The following is a 17,524-nucleotide window of genomic DNA, read 5'->3' on the forward strand; positions in this document are numbered from 1 at the left end:
TGTATGGACTGCCATTGTACCAAATGTTATTTAATACCACTTACCATCCATGTTCTCATCATTTGATTTCGTTATTTCCCTAAGAGCAAGATTTATCAGTGTATAGTCTTATAATTATGAGTAAAAGCAAAAATAACTGCAAATAATCCCTTGAATTTATCATAATTTCATTTGAATCGCCCTAATGTGTCTCTCTGGTCAGCATGCCAGTTTTACTAGTGATTTGGAAATACCCAGGATGTTGGGCTTGAATAATGTAACGGATGTAAATATTCAAGACAGCAGCTGTTAGAGAAGTTCCTGTTTAGTTAAGGAAACGTGCAAGATTGATGAGGCCTGCTTTTGGCTGTGTGAACCTTGAACCTCACAGGGATATCAGGTTGTAAATCCTAAACTTGATCTTCTCCATCCAGACAAAAGGCATGACTGATCACTACTGGAACAATGTGGGCAACTTTGCTCGGTTCCAAAAATGGAAGGTAAGGTTCTCTGTTGCTTGGAGATATTGTTTGTTTAGGCTGCTTCTAGAATGTCTATTGTGTATGCTACTGCGGCCCATGGCTCTACAGATGTGAGGCCACTGACTGCCAGAGCTTCTCACCAGGGCCCCTTGGGCCTTCCTGCCACTGAAAATGACTTCCTGTATGTTTATTGATGGCCCAGAGACTCTAAGTCCTAGTAATTCCTCCAAAAGAGATTTGCTATTCAGTGTTTAACAAGTTAAACAAGTGACATCAAAAGATTATCTAGAAAGCCAGCAAACTAAATATGTAGTAGCAAAAAGTAATACCCAATGAAGTCAGCCACTTAGTGTTTGGATGTCTCCATTAACTTCCAAACACAGTGCATTGTCTAAATTGACATGTCATCACTCTTTAATATATCAATCAAGAGGAAAAAGTTTGCTTTCATGGGATGTACCCATACACAACAAAGCACCGAGTATTAGAGATGTGCACAGAGAAATGTGAACAATATAACCCCGAAATGAGTTAAAACGTATTACTACCGCTGAATGTTTCAATGTTTCAAGAGGGTCAGTCTAAATAAAATGGAGATACCTGGAGAGGAAAACCCTTACTTTTTGGTCAGTACAGATATATCCTGATACATTACCACATGAAAATTGAAAAAACTAGACCAAAATAAGTGAAAAGATTTTCACCATTTACTTGCTATGCATACTACCTACTTTATAAGAGGGATTTGCATACTCATCAGGACTCAACCGTCATCCACGGAAATATATTATGCATTAGTGATCTATACTGAAATGTACTCTGTATTAGTGATATATGCTGAAATATACTCTGCATTAATGGTATATACTTAAATATATTGTGTGTGACTGATATTGACTGAAATATATTATGCATTAGTGATATAAACTGAAATATATTGTGCACGATTGATACTGACTGAACTACATTCGGCGTTTGTGATATTTACGGAACTATATTCTGCATTGTCGATATGGATTGAAATATATTCGCCATTAGTGATACTGACTGAAATATATACAGCATATTCAGTATTAGTGATATTTACTGAGGCACTGCAGGGCAGACATTAGGAAAGAGGTAGACGAGTACTTGGCACATTAAATTATGGCCACACTTCTGATGGATTGGTGCTAATTTGGAATAATAAACTTCCACTGAGACTGAACCAACCAACCACACACACACACACACGCACGCACACACACACACACACGCACACACGGAGTCCTCTCAAAAAAACTAATTTAATTAAAACAAAAATGTTGAATCATTAACAAGTTTATAAAACAGTGATTTAGTTACATAAATAAATTGATATTGGTGTATCAAATCTTAATTTCAACTTCATGAGCATGTCGCCAAGGGTGATGAAGTACAATCGTTTACCTTTCATAATAAATAAAATGGAGAACATGAGATTTCAGTTTTCTAAACAAAACAAAAAAAGAGCTACAAACATACCTCTAAGAGAACAAGAGACACTAGACGTTTTTGCACCAAAAAGGAAAAAAACTGCTTTTTAAAGCACAAAGTACAGAACCATTCAGCTAAAATTAAAGACACTAAAGTTGTAACCAAAGTTGGTTGGCTTTTCATTTTAATGAACAAGTTTGGTAGTTAGAACTCCAGTTTGGTTATTTTAAAGCGTTAAGACAAGGCGAGAAAGAAGGCTGTTCTTGTTTGAGGAATTCTAGAGGAACAAAATCAGAAAAGGAAACATAAAAAAAAAAGCATTTTTAAAAATTGGAACAGTCAGACGTATACAGCAACTTTCTGTCCTGCACAAAGTCAAGATGCCGGCAGAGGAGGCATGGACATGTTATTTGTGCATAAAATGGAGTCTGTCTTTTTTTTTTTCTTTGTCACTTGATCATTTGTGGAGAGAGTTATGGATGTGTTTCAGGCCAATTTTTACTCTGGATGTCTGTGTGGTCAACGTTGATAAATAGAAAGTCCGTTTCAGATGGATCTCTACATTTCTAGGCTTTTGAGGCACGGGGGCCTATGGATGCTTGCATTACCTACTTAATGCTAAGGCTTGCTGCTCTGGTTCATCCGTTCTCTCTCTCCTCTCCCACCTCTCTCTCCCTCTCTTTCCAACTCTCCTTTATCTCTGATGCCCTGTACAAAAAAAGTGAGTCCACACCGGATACAAACATTTTGTATGTACATACAAAACATCCCCCCCAGTCATGGTTTCGATAGACCAGCCTGAACACGCAGGGCTTCGAGTGGCTCTGCATAGAAACCCAGCATACAAGTCCACCGTTCGTCACACACACACGTGTGGACTCAGGCACGGCCACCGTTTAGTCCTTCTGATATGTTTTTTTTTGTTTGTTTAAAACCATGGTACTGCAGCTTCAAGTATTTTGCATTACATAGAATATTCTTTTATAAATTAGTTAACATATACATTTTCTCAATATTCAGACATATACTATCATATATACAGTACAATAAAATGCTCTCATTCTCTCTTTTTTTGTCATTTTCTGTTTTTAGAGAAATCCCTGAGAATGTATGTTGACAGTTGCTAAGTTTCCACAAGCGCAAGCACAATGGGGGTGTTGGAGTTCTTATGTGTGTGTGTGTTTATATGTGTGTGTGCATGTACATGTGAGACACAGCGCGTTTCTTTAACTGTGTCTGTGTGTATGTGTGTGTGTGTGTGTCTGTGTGTCTGTGTGTGTGTGTGTGGTATGTGTATAATAACAGGTGTAATTTGTCTATATGCTTCAGACCAAACAGCACTGCAAAGCAAGGGTAGCTTGGAGTTGGATATTTCACGGCTTCCTGGGGAAGGGAAAAAAAAGAGAACAAAAAAGCTAGGAAAATTGTTTTTTTTTCTCTCTCTCTCGTTGCTTTTCGCACGCTTATTCACTTTACTGGAAATGTGTGAGCAGGTCAGGTGGGAGTAAAGCTGGATCCGTACGAGGTACTTGTCACTTAGGATGGAGGTGTCGTGTTTGGTTTAAAGCCATATCTCTTCTCTTTGAGGCTGGGATTGTGAACAGAGAAAACAGGAGTGCTCTGTGGGCCTTTTGCCACTGGACAACATATACTCAGTGTAAACCAAAACATTTTTTTTTTTTTCATTTTCTTATTTTTTTTCTCCTCTTTTATCACACTCGCGCTCTTTCATACAAAATGAAGGGAAACACACAAACGTCCACGACATGACACTTTCTGTTCGTTTGTTTTTTTTTTTTGTCTTTTTTTTTCCGCTTTCGCAAACTAACAGGTCTATACACATTATAATACCGCTGTGGTTCTGGCTGCTTCCCTCAAGTCCTGCTCCTTCCATCGGTTCTCTGTTTGTTTATTTGTTTGTTTGCTTGTCACTTTTAAGTTAGAAACGATACAAAGGCAAACTCAAGTAAGAGCTGAGAGGAAGGGTATGTGTTTTTTTTGTTTTTTTTGCCCCCCTCCCCTCCTCCCTGTGTTTGTGTGTAGGGGGGGGGTCTTGTTTAACCAAATCTCTCTCGGACCAGCATCATCAGTTTCTTTTTGCCTTTGTAGATCTGTTTCAGGTTGTCTATGAACTGCGTGAACTGGATGTGTCCGTCGTGCGCCATGAGGAAGGTCTCGCGCGCCTTGCTGAGGAACTCGATAAACTCGCTGTAGTGGCGCGGGCTGATATGCGTGAGGCGCGAGTGCGTGGTGTTGATGTAGGCGCCGATGGTGGCGTCCAGCAGCTGCCGCAGCGGCGCCTTGTCCAGCGACATGAGCTTGCCCGAGTTCCGCCGGCTGTGCAGCGCCACCATGCCCGGCGTGGTCAACGTGCACCGCCGCAAGATGTCCGAGAGCACCGTGGCGCACTTGACGCTCTTGACCACCAGCGGGATGATGGCGGCCAGCTCGTTCTTGCCCAGCGAGTGGCTGAGCGCGCACGCCCACAGCACGTCGTTGATGGCCGGGTGCGTGTCCTGGTTGTAGCTCAGGTTGAGGTGGGCCATGGCCAGCGAGGCCAGCTTGTAGGCGCGCATCGGGTAGCCGCGGTGCTCCATGTAGCGCGCGATGGTGAAGAGCTGCGTGTAGCTCATGCCCGTGGTGGCCGCGTCCAGCACGATCTGGTAGGCCGTCTCGAAGGCGATGTGGTCCTTCTCGCAGAGCGTCAGCGCCGACAGCGCGCAGTTCTGCGGGTCCTTCATGGCGCACTGCAGCGCCAGCGTCCGCGCGCTGCCCGCCAGCTTCTCCTGCTGGTGGCAGTCCAGGTGCAGGCGCACGATGGTGCTGTTGGACATGACCGTCGTCGCCACGATGCTCGTGGCCTCCGTCGGTGTGAAGAGTGTGAACCAGCTCTGCATGATGCTGTCCAGTGCATAGACCCCTGCAGCGACACGTACACACACACACACACAGAAAATACACCATTCTGATTAGGAGCTCAGAGACCTAATTTGATTAGTCTGATTACTCTTCTAGAGTCTGAGAGTCTGATTACTCTTCTAGATTACAAGCCTAGAACACAGGAGTCATGGGCCAATAACACAGTTTTACATATTAATAAAATCACTGGATCATGGTATAACCAATCATTGCATACAGTCCAATGCTTTTTATCAGATCAGAGAACTTCTTAATTCCATTCAACAACAGCAACAACAACACCACCAATCAGTGTGGTCATATTCTACAACACCTGGTCATTAAATAAAGTTAACATTAAAAAAAGGGTGTGACGTACCAACTTCTGTGGCACAGGTAACCAGCCACCGTACCATTTCCCGCCTTCTCCAATTTAATGTTGAGAGCGTCATTCTCATTACCTGCAGAAAAAGAACACCCATGCTCAGTAAAGATAATAAATCAACATCCTGGTTAACCAAAGGGGCCCACGGAATGTCAGAAGGTAAAAAAAAATGAGGTCATGAGGAGCTATGAAAGCGGTACTGAAGGGAAGTAGCTAAAGAAGGCCATGCTGAAATATTGATAAGAGGTCTACTCTATGACCAAACTTTGTGAAACTCAACCACAGAGGAAGCATTTTAAACTCAAACTTGCAGTTCCTGTTCACAGAGGCAGTATTTCAGTACTGGGGAGGACTGATGTAGGAGGCTCACAGACTGGGGCTCTGAGGATGAGTCTCACCTGAAGTCCTAGTTCCAGGGATACTTTGAGTAAGGTGATATCGGGCAGGCTGTCCATGAGGGTGGCGATCTTGAAGGCATCCTGCGCCAGTTTGAAGATGTGGGACGAGGTGTGGATGTTTTTCTGTATGGACTCTAATACTGTTTCTAACCACCGGCCATCTCCTGAAATCAACACAGAGCAGACCAGAGAGGATGAGAGGCAGTGGTAGATACACACAGCGACAAGTCTTTGTTCTGTGCACGAGTCTGCCTAAAGCACAACTCTCTCCTGCTATTAAGAGAGAGAGAGGTATTCTGACAGTGAAGCAGCTGCTGAGAGAGGCTCTGCAATACAATATGGAGGGGACAGTCACACAGCTACAGGCAATTAGAGTTGTTTGTGCCTCTACTGTTGTTAGAATATGATATAAAAAAAAACCTGACAGGCTAATTTGTATGCAATTTCATATAGAAATCAAGAGGGGTGCCACATGTAAAAACTAGAACTTGCCTGTCTAATTTTATTAGTTTAAAAGTGAAAAAACAATTAGCCATCAATCAACAAATCAATAGTGATATCAATCATCAGTACGAAGGAACCAGACGTGTGTTTGTGTGTGTGTGTGTGTGTGTGTGTTTGTGTATGTGTGTGTGTGTGTGTGTAGGGGCTGAGGGGGGTCTGACCTTTGGCTGCGGTGAGCATGGTGGAGGCCAGCTCGCACTGTTGTGACTCGATGTGGCTGAGTGTGAACCAGCGGGGGTAGCGGTTAGGCACCACCGACACAATGTGGTGATGCCGGGACAGGTCGCCCGAAGGAGCCGTGGATTCCAATACTGGTAACCTGCGGTCAGTAAAGGGAGAGGGAGAGAGGGACACAGAGAGAGAGAGAGAGAGAGAGAGAGAGAGAGAGATTGGTCAGATGGGTAGTTGTGCTGATGCGCCGTCTTCTGTTCACCCACATTAAGCACCATTGAGTTCACAGGAAATGCACACTCATGCCGAGTCATGCCAGCAGCAACCCCAGCACACTTTGCTTTCCCAAAGTGCACTGTTCTTATTCCTGCTGCATGGAGCTATTGGCTGAGCTACTGGCTGTGGGTGTGCAACTGCACTTCCATTGGCTAAGGACTGTGATGGCTCTTTTTATGGACGTCACATCTCCTCCATTGGCAAAGCACAGCAATACGGTTTTCCATTGGCTAAGGACAGAGAGATGTGTTTCCATTGGCTAACGACTGTGTACATTCTCCAGGGGATGGGCTATGGACCGCAACTATTTTTCCAGCTACTGGCTGAAGCCTGAGAATGATCTACAACTGGCTGCTTTTGTGCGCCTGTTTTTTTCCCACTTTTTTTTTTCCACTGGCCAGCCTCCTATGGGCTAAAGCCTGTGACCAAACTCCAATTGGCCGAGGCCGGAGAGGGCCCTCCAATTGGCTGCAGTCGATGATCGATTTTAATGGCTGCTTGAGCTGAAGGGTAGCCTCCAGCAAGCCGGGCGTATAGAAGGGGGTTTGACTGCGATGAGATGCCAGTCCAGTTTGCTCTAGAGCCAGGGCTGGAGACGCCTATGAGCTGGAGACACGGCAACTCCCTGCTGAATATGCGCGCGCACACACACCCACACACACACAGAGAGAATGACCCTTGGACATGTAGAGACACTTACACTTGCACACCGCACCGAAATACTTATACACGCAGGCCAGCACATAAATAAACACACATGGACTTGTGGACTTGACAAAAACACACACACACACCCTAGACCCCCCCCCCCCCCGCTGCTGTAGGCCCATCAGATGCAGCCTCTCTGGGGCCTCTCTGCTCATTAAGCGCCCTCGCTGGAGAGGGGAGCTCATCTCCTCTCCTCTCCTCTCCTAACGTCTGCTCTTCAGCTGATGGCTCTTAATGAACTCACTCGCCCATCTCTGGGAAACGTCCGCTCTCTAGCACACACTCACACACAGGCACGCACACATGCTCAAAGACCCACACACACACACACACACACACACAATAATGAACACACACACACCCGTACACACTACTAAAAACCCAACCACCCACACAGATAAACACTCTGCCTCACTCTCACACACACACACACACACACACACACACACACACACACACACACACACACACACACACACTCTGAGGCCCTCCACTGAGACCAGGCGGTGGCTGCCTGATGAAGCTGGTTGAAGCGCTGGCTGGCTCCAGTGATCCGGAGATGAACCTCCCCTCTCTGCCGGCCATATGGGAGGCATTAAGGGGCATTAGGGGCAGTTTTTTAGCCCAGAGGATCCGTCTCACACTCTGAGCACCATCTAACCCGCTTTAAGAACTCACACTAATATTTCATCTGCTCTCGGGTTCAAACACTCCGCTTCACCCGCCACGGCTCCCAGAGGGAGCGGAGACCCAGCAGAAACACGACACCTCCTCCACTCGGCCTGACATCACAGGAAATGCCGAACTTTTCACCTGAACCCCCAAAACGAGCGCGCGCGCGCACGTGTGTGTGTGTGTGTGTGTGTGTGTGTATGTGTATGTGTATGTGTACCTCCAGTGTTATGAAGAGCAGCTTGGGTCAGCTAGGAGACTTGTGACTCGGGCGGTGTGTGTGTGTGTGTGTGTGTGTGTGTGTGTGTGTGTGTGTGTGTGTGTGTGTGTGTGGAGGGGGGTGGTCATGGTAAGCAAGCACACAAAGAGCCAGTCTCTGTGTCTGTGGCTACCTGGAGCGGAGGCTGTTTGTTTGGACACACACACTGTGGTTATCACATATCTCCCAGAGGCCCCTGAGAGGTGGGGAGGGGGAGAGGGGGGTGGGGTGGAAGGTTTGTAGCACTCTTGGTCCCTTTCCAAGGATGCCTTCTTGCCTTTTCGACTTTGGTGCCTGCACCCCCCGCCCCCCCCCCCCCCCCCCCCCCCCACACACACACACACACACACACACACACACACACACACACACACACACACATACATACACACTTCAAAGGCACCAGTGACATTCAAACGGTTCATGGAATCTCGTTTGGAAGGAGGGGGTTTGAGTGTGTGTCAGAGTGTGTGTGTTTGTGTGTGTGTGTGTGTCGACATGCGAAATGGTCTCTACAGATACTGCCGCTCTCTGTCCGGCATCTCTGGACTGGACATAAATGCCTTCACAAATTGCTGATTACACTCAGTTGACCTCCTCTCCATAACCAAAGCAGACATTGAAAAAGCGCCTGTATGCCAGAGGGGCACTTGGGCCAGACACAAATTTGGCTTTGTCTCACTCCCAAACGCTCCCATGAACACACTCACATATGGGGTTCATGGGGTAGACAGGCGGGTGAGGGGATTGGGGGTTGGGGGGGGGGGGGGGTTACTTTTTAAAGGCAACATATGCAGCCACTCAACCCCCATCTGTAGCCATTCAGAAACAATAAATGCACGTCTATTAGATTACGGCTCATAACTTCACAACATCACACGGGTTTATTACTGTGGAATATCTCCTTAAACATCACATGCAGGTGGGTTCTTTCTGTAGGGGGGGGGGGGGGGGGGACTCCCTTGGCTGGCGTTGGGGCCAAGACATACCGTTCGCTGGCGAAACATTAAAGGCCTAATAATAAATCAGTTGTGGGGAAGGCTGAGAGCCTCGGCGAGCGAGCGAGCGAGCGAGAGAGGGTGAAGGAGCAGGGAGATGAAAGGCTGGTGTCCATTGGGGTGGTGGCTGGTTATTAGGGAGGGGAGCGGAGTTGCTTTTTATAGCCCATCAAGTCAATACTCAAAAAGTGGGAAACTCACAAACACAACTAAACAACCAACCACCCACACACAGACACACAAAATGACACACTCACACAGGTAAACACTCACGCACACTCTCAGACACACACACACTCTCACACACACACACACACACACACTCAGACACACACACTCTCAGACACACACACACACACAGTATTGATATAGGTGGAGCTTTGTGTTTGGTTTGGGAGGTTCCGTTTGAAACATGTCACCTCAACAGTCGATGCGATTATTGATGTGTTTCCGTTTCCTGATATGACCTGACTACAGATATAAGGGCTTTACAAACTCCTCTAGTAAATGTATTATAGAGAAACTTTCCACTCCTAAAATGATCTGAATCCATGAAATCAGTGTGACTAACAGCTGACAGCAGGAACACACCAAAACTCATTGGGCAGCCACTGCAATTTCAACAGAGAAGTTCAACTTAATTTCCAGCAGCCTGAACAAATTTACACTGAAACAGGAAATGGTGCACTAGCAAAGCATTACTGTTGAAGTCTTTTCACAGTGAGACAAAACACTACGGCTCCGCACCGCGCAAGATTGTGTGTCTGCACTGGTGAAGGTGAAAAACTGTGGTGGGAATAATAAAATAATTGTGTGTGAGTATGAGTGTGAGTGTGTGTGTGTGTGTGTGTGTGTGTGTGTGTTTATATATGACTGTCTTGGGGGAAGGCGTGGGGGGTGGGGTTTAACAGAAAAGCAAAGGCCAAGAGGAATCATAACCAAAATTAGACGCAATGCCACATATTTATTATTCACACATTTTCTAAAACTCATTTTCAGCCGTGTTGAATTATTTAGCGCGCTTCCAAGCGAAAAGGCAGTTTTGTGATTAAACAGTGCCCCAGATAGCCCACCTCTCTTTGTCTCTCCAACCACCCCCCACCACATCCTTTTATTTCTCCCTTCCTGTCACACACACACACACACACACACACACACACACACACACAAACACAACTCAGATCCTTTGCTGTTTAGCCTGACTGATGGTAGCATAGGGTGACCAGACCTTTTAGTGACCCCTGGTCAAAAAACAGTTCTGTCCCCTTCTTTTTGTAGGTAAGTGTTTGTGCTTGTTGGTACTCACCGCATTGCTCGCAGTGCAATTTTATAAGCCAGTTCAGCGTCGTGAGGTAGGAGAGACGTGAAGAGATACTTGGCAAACGTGTGCATCGGAACACTCTCTCTGTATACAAGTTCCCCTAAACCACTGTACGGTCCCCCTGCGGAAGATAAAGAAAAAACAAAACACACAAAGACAGGTTTCAGAACATTTTCAAAACATATTCATATCCAAAGCTTTTTTAAACATCAACAAGAACAAGAACATGGCCGAAAAATAAAACATGGCACACAACAGGCACTCATCTGCTTCCAATGATTCCTAAAATAACCCCTGTATTAACTACAGGGTATTAGGCAGAGGGCAAGGAGGGTTTGCACAGCGTCACATGCGGTTAGCCATGAAGCTCCAGGCTACGTCCTGACCCTGGGTGGAACTTCCTGTTTGAGGCTCGAGGCGCTCTGAGGTGGGAATCCAGAAAAAAAAAGCGTTCCCCTATGGCCTTCTTAGCCCCTACTGACCGCACCCAGTTACACCCCGATACCCCCACCACGACACACACACACACACACACACACACACACACACACACACACCTCCCCTCTACAAAACAACAGAGATCAGTCTAGCATTCAGCCGGCTCTGAAACTGGAGCCTTGTGTTATATACCCACTGGGTAGAGTGCACAGAGACACACACATGCACTCACACACGCAGGCGCACACAGACGCACACACACAAACACAACCACTCGGTCGGGGTGAGCCAAAAGAAGTTATAAAATTGTTGAGGGGTGGGATGGGTTCGTTTTGTTCCTTTTCGAGCACAACCCCCCCCCCCCAAAAAAAACCCAAACCCAAACCCATGAAGCACAAACCCAAAGGCAGCAAAGGCGGACTGACGGAGGCCGTTTCCGGGGCAACGGTGGCTCTGACAGTAATCTGCTTATGGGTCCCCATCTCCAGACCCCTCCTGACCGCAGATCCACTTTCAAGTGTGAGCCGGCCTTTTTTCACACTCGCCAGCAAAATAAACTGCCACGCCAGAAGCCATATGTGAGAGCTCTCCTTCCCCTATCATTAGATTATTTTCAACTGAGAGGGCCTACGCCACAGGCCACATCTTACACGCACACACGCACACACACACACACAGACAGACAGACAGACAGAGACCAGCACATACTCCCAGACCAGATCATACACACACACACACACACACACACAATGTCAGAGATGTCAAAACTTTTAAGCAAAGGCAAAACACCATTATGCACACACGCTAGACAAAACACCCACATTCTCACAAACATACATAGACAAAACACATACACAGCCAAACTGACACACACACACACACAGGGGCTCATTACTCCTCTTAACATGCCATGAGAATTCTCCACAGGGCAGAAAGCTTTTCGCATTTGGCCGCAGCTTCTTGCTGGACGGTGCAGAATGCGCCCTCTTCCTGTTTCCCTCCATCACTCACACACACACACACACACACACACACACACACACACACACACACACACACACACACACACACAGACACACAGACACACAGACACAGACACACACACAGGGCAGTGAACCACACGCCGGCTCTCCGCCAGACATTTCCTTCATGCCTTCAAAAGCAGAGGCATCTCTCTCCCAGCCAACACAAGATGGCCAACCAAAAAGAAATGCCTCCGTTCTCTCAGCTCAGACTGCAGTCATACAGTGGACAACGATTCTATGAACACGGCAAATATGACTAATGGATTAACTGAATTGTAATACATTGTCATACATACAAATGTTTGAGTCCTTCAGCTTATACTGAACCCTTAATTACAGAAAAATATGCTGGGGGATATATGGGGAGTATAGAATGGCTGACTGAGCACCATTTGAATCCTTTCAATCATTATCAATCAGCTCTTACCAATCAAATGCCTATCACAATCATCTGAGTGAAAAATAACTGATTGACAATTGGAAATAACATTGTATGGATGCAGAAATTACGCTTAAAAAAAGAAATAAAATAAATTTAAAAAAAATTTGGTGCGTCCATGTTGGAGCTCGTTCTAGTCCAGATCAAATGACGTGCGTGTGAGCTCGGAGTGTGAATCTTGGGGATGAACCGCTGACATCGGCTGAAGAGTGGGGCACTCGATGTGTACACTATAATAAACTCCCCTCTTCCATGTGTGGCAGGGCCCTCGGGAGAGAGGCGCCATGTTTAACCTGCGGACGATCGCTCTGGACTGTGGAGTGGCCCCTGGTCCTTAATGAGAGTATCGTCGGCACACTTCAGATGATTACACCTCCTTTCATCCAACTCTCAGCCACTTGGGGAGAGAGAAGGAGAGGGAGAGGGGGATGTGGAGGAGGAGGAGAGAAAGTAGTAGTGAGAGAGAGAGAGAGAGAGAGAAAGATGGACAGACAGACAGAGAGAGAAGGAGAGGGAGAGAGGGGGGGGCAGAGCTCTAGGATAGAGAGAAAAAACATGAGGAGAGAAAACATGAGGAGAGAGAGAAAGATGGACAGACAGACAGAGAGAGAAGGAGAGGGAGAGAGGGGGGGAGCAGAGCTCTAGGATAGAGAGAAAAAACATGAGGAGAGAAAACATGAGGAGAGAGAGAGAGAGAGAGAGAGAGAGAGAGAGAGAGAGAGAGAGGAGAGAGAGAGAGAGAGAGAGAGAGAGAGAGGAGAGAGAGAGAGAGAGAGAGTGTGTGACAGAAGAAAGGAGAGAAGGGGAGCTGAACTAGAGCTCATGAGAATGAGAAAAAGGGCTTAAATCATACATGAAGCAGAGAGGGGATAAGGAGGAGGGGTACAATTATGTGTGTCATTAGAGGCCTACATGGCAAACTACACAAGCAGGCACAGAATACCCACAATCACACACACACACACACACACATACACACACCAGTGTCACAGTCAGGCCTGCTCACCTTCTAACAGGAAGACGGCCTGCTTGCGGAATATCTTGACGAGCGTGTCGTCCAGCTCCACCTCCTGCAGCTTGGCGATGAGGTGCTCCTCGTTTGCGGCACACCTTCTCCTGGGCGTAGAGCCCGTCGGGCATGCTCCGCTGCTGGCCCAGGCCCACCAACGCCGTCTCCACTGCCAGCGCCACGAACGACTCGCCCTCCTCCAGAAACCGCAGCGTGGATGACGACGACGATGATGATGACGATGACGACGACGACAGCAAGTGCGTTGTCTCTGAACACTTTATGGAACCCATGGAGCCTGTAGGGAAACAGGGGGATGGAGGACAGAGAGCTGTGTTAGGATAAGACAGCAACAGCATGTGGGCAGTGCTCAGTATGGGGTGGATGGATAGATAGATCAGTTTCATAGAAGATCAAGAGAAGAGGGAACAGGAGAGATGTTCAATTCGTAGTGCTATATAGGTAGGGGATTTCACACGGCGACCAATCAACAATCAGCAAAGCAAAGCCTGTTTACTTTCAAAAACAAAATCACTAAAAAAAAAAAAATCAACCTTTGTGGGCAAAAATCAGCACCAAGAGACCAGCCTTCTGATGGGGAGAAAAGGAAAGAGATGAGAATGATGAGAATGACAACCTGAATGGGGTAGGATGTTGGCATGAGAGAGAGAGAGAGAGAGAGAGAGAGAGAGAGAGAGAGAGAGAGAGAGAGAGAGAGAGAGAGAGAGAGAGAGAGAGAGAGAGAAGAGAGAGAGGAGAGAGAGAGAAAGAGAAAAGAGAGAAAGAAAGAAAGAAAGAAAGAAAGAAAGAGAGAGAGACAGAGAGACAGAATGAGGGAATGAGAGGTCAGCTTTACTGCCAGTGAATGGAGACAGGAGCTGCATAAGGAGGATGGGGAGATTCTTCTTCAACTGTACTTCCCCATCTGTCCTCCAGCTGCTGTTAACACACAGAATTCCCCATATGGTGATCGACAAAGTGCTCTCTTATTCTATAAGCTGCATATACAGTACACTGAAACAACAGCAGATACACTGAGAAGTAGACAGTAAAACTGATGATGAGAGAAAAGAGAGAGAGAGAAAGACAGAGAGAGAGAGAGAGAGAGAGAAAGAAAGAAAAGAAAGAAAGAAAGAAAGAAAGAAAGAAAGAGAGAGAGAGAGAGAGAAAGAGAGTGAAAGGGAGTGAGTGTGTACGTGTTTGGAGGGACATCTTATTCTGCTCCCATACTCTCATATGGGACGTTGGGAAGCTCTACCACAAACTAGACGAGCAGACACAGGATGCCTCTGCAGAGTGTGTATCGGGACAGACGGCTTCCACAAAACCTACACAATTACAGAGCATCTGCTACCCACGTCAGACAGCCACGGCTACCATCTTGAACCGCCTCGCCACTACCACCGGGGGAACGTTGATTCCACTCTCTCTTTTTCCCCTCTCTTTCTCTTCCCTTTCTCCTCCCCTCTCTTCTAACTCTCTTTCCCCATACCCCTCTTGCTTGTCCAATCAGCAAAGTGGCGGCCCAAAGGCTGCAATAACCAGTAATTACATCACAATGTGCGCTGATTGTGATCCAGTCTTCTCTCCAATCAAATCTCATGAATAAGAGATGGAAGAATAAAAACATTAAAATGATGAGACATTAAAAATGCAGGAGAAACAGAGGAGAGAGAGAGAGAGAGAGAGAGAGAGAGAGAGAGAGAGAGAGAGAGAGACGAGGAGAGAGAGGAGAGAGAGAGAGAGAGAGAGAGAGGGAGAGACGAGAGAGAGAGAGAGAGAGAGAGTGGGACAGGAGAGGAAGATTTGAGCTTCGCTTCCTCTGAGTCAGGGATTCATGGACGCAGCTCTGTGCTTTAGGAGCGTACAGACACACACCTTGTGCTTCCAAGTGGCGGCTGTGAAGAGGCTGGCTCTTGATAGGGGGCTAACAAGTTCAAGAGGGATAGATACGAGTTGTTTTGTCCTCAAAAAGAACGCACCTGTTTGTAAATGTGGATGTGTTTGGGGAGGGGTACTTTGTGTATGTGCATGTGTGTACAGCACAGGACAACAATGGGGAAAGTTTGATAATGGTATGTGCGTATGCGTATGGGGACTTAACATGACTGTGTGTGTGTGTGTGTGTGTGTGTAAGTGTAAGTGTGTGTTTGGTGTGTGTTTGATGTGTGTATGTGTGGACATATGCTCATACCTGTGTGTGTGTGTGTGTGTGTGTGTGTGTGTGTGTGTGTGTGTGTGTGTGTGTGTGTGTGTGTGTGTGTGTGGACATATGCTCATACCTGTGTGTGTGTATGTGTGGACATATGCTCATACCTGTGAGTGTGTGTGTGTGTGGTGGACATATGCTCATACCTGTGTGTGTTGTGTGTGTGTGTGTGTGTGTGTGTGTGTGTGGACATATGCTCATACCTGTGTGTGTGTGTATGTGTATGTGTATGTGGACATATGCTCATACCTGTGTGTGTGTGTGTATGTGTATGTGGACATATGCTCATACCTGTGTGTGTGTGGTGTGTGCGTGTATGTATGTGTGTGTGTGTGTGTGTGTGTGTGGACATATGCTCATACCTGTGTGTGTGTGTATATGTGTGGACATATGCTCATATCTGTGTGTGTGTGTGTGTGTGTGTGTGTACATATGCTCATACCTGTGTATGTGTGTGTGTGTGGACATATGCTCATACCTGTGTGTGTGTGTGTGTGTGTGTGTGTGTATGTGTGGACATATGCTCATATCTGTGTGTGTGTGTGTGTGTGTGTGTGTGTGTGTGTGGACATATGCTCATACCTGTGTATGTGTATGTGTGTGTGTGGGGGACATATGCTCATACCTGTGTGTGTGTGTGTGTGTGTGTGTGTGTGTGTGTGGGGGACATATGCTCATAACCTGTGTGTGTGTATGTGTGTGGACATATGCTCATATCTGTGTGTGGACATATGCTCATATCTGTGTGTGTGTGTGTGTGTGTATGTGTGTGTGTGTGTGTGTGTGTGTGTGTGTGGGGACATATGCTCATACCTGTGTGTGTGTATGTGTGTGGACATATGCTCATATCTGTGTGTGGACATATGCTCATATCTGTGTGTGTGTGTGTGTGTGTGTGTATGTGTAATGTGTGTGGACATAAGCTCATATCGGTGTGTGTGTGTGTATGTGTGTGTGTGTGTGTGTGTGTGTGTGTGTGTGTGTGTGTGTGGACATATGCTTATACCTGAGACGTCCCCGTCGTCCTCCCGGCCGGTCTCCATGAGGGTGCTGAAGAGCGTTCCGATGGGGTCCAGGGGGTGCCCCACCCACCCCTCAGGATTGGTGATGGACGTGATCCCTTTATGGAGCAGGTCTGAGGAACCAATCACAGCACAGGTTACACACTCACACAGCCAATCACAGCAGACATAGTATCCATATGGCTCCACAGACAGATAGGTTAGAAGTTATTACTCTCCAATATAAGACTAGCATGCATAATAACCAATCGTAAAATAGGTAATACCATACCCACACAACAAATTACAGCCTCAATCACAGCCACACAAACACACATTACAAAATGAGGCTTCATATTTGAACAAGAACAGCGCAAGAACGATAACATACACACAACTAATCAAATGTAAACTAGCTTGCTATCCCTACTAGCCTGAAGCAGAGGCTAGTAATACTAGACTCTAGTGAAGGTGGTGCAACGCTCACAGTGGCTAGCAGCAGCAGACGCAGCTAGTGCAACGCTCACAGTAGCCAGTGGCAACAGACGCAGCAGACGCTGGCTCTGAGATGGCAGATCGTGGCTCCATCCCTCATAAGCTACCTGTGGAGGTATGTGGTTGCAGCTGGATTCCTATCTCTCTCTCTCTCTCTCTCTCTCCCTCTCTCTCTCTCCTGCTACAGGACCCAACAGGATGGACACACCTCGCTTCCTGTCTGCTACAGAGTGTGTGTGTGTGTGTGTGTGTGTGTATGTGTGTGTGTGCTACGACAACATGACTACGACTGACTTTGCTACGTAAGCTCTCCTCCGCATTGTAGCTTGAACATTCCTCATTTTCATAAGTTGCTTTCGATAAAAGCATCTGCTAAATGAATAAATGTAAATGTAAAGATCA

At 46.6% G+C, this 17,524-nt stretch overlaps 1 protein-coding gene across 1 annotated transcript in view; it reads right to left on the minus strand.

Moving 5' to 3' along the window:
• Positions 1-1,728: 1,728 nt before the first annotated feature.
• Positions 1,729-17,524, minus strand: part of zswim6 (zinc finger, SWIM-type containing 6) — a 58,469-nt gene continuing 42,673 nt past the window's right edge. Inside the window, 8 exon segments of the mRNA XM_042060442.1 lie at positions 1,729-4,836; positions 5,194-5,275; positions 5,598-5,761; positions 6,263-6,420; positions 10,492-10,627; positions 13,415-13,508; positions 13,510-13,715; positions 16,633-16,763. Of these exon segments, the coding sequence (XP_041916376.1) occupies positions 3,974-4,836; positions 5,194-5,275; positions 5,598-5,761; positions 6,263-6,420; positions 10,492-10,627; positions 13,415-13,508; positions 13,510-13,715; positions 16,633-16,763 (1,834 nt within the window). The 3' untranslated portion in view covers positions 1,729-3,973.

This window comes from Alosa sapidissima, chromosome 13 (assembly GCF_018492685.1).
Source record: "Alosa sapidissima isolate fAloSap1 chromosome 13, fAloSap1.pri, whole genome shotgun sequence".
Classification (NCBI taxonomy): domain Eukaryota; kingdom Metazoa; phylum Chordata; class Actinopteri; order Clupeiformes; family Clupeidae; genus Alosa; species Alosa sapidissima.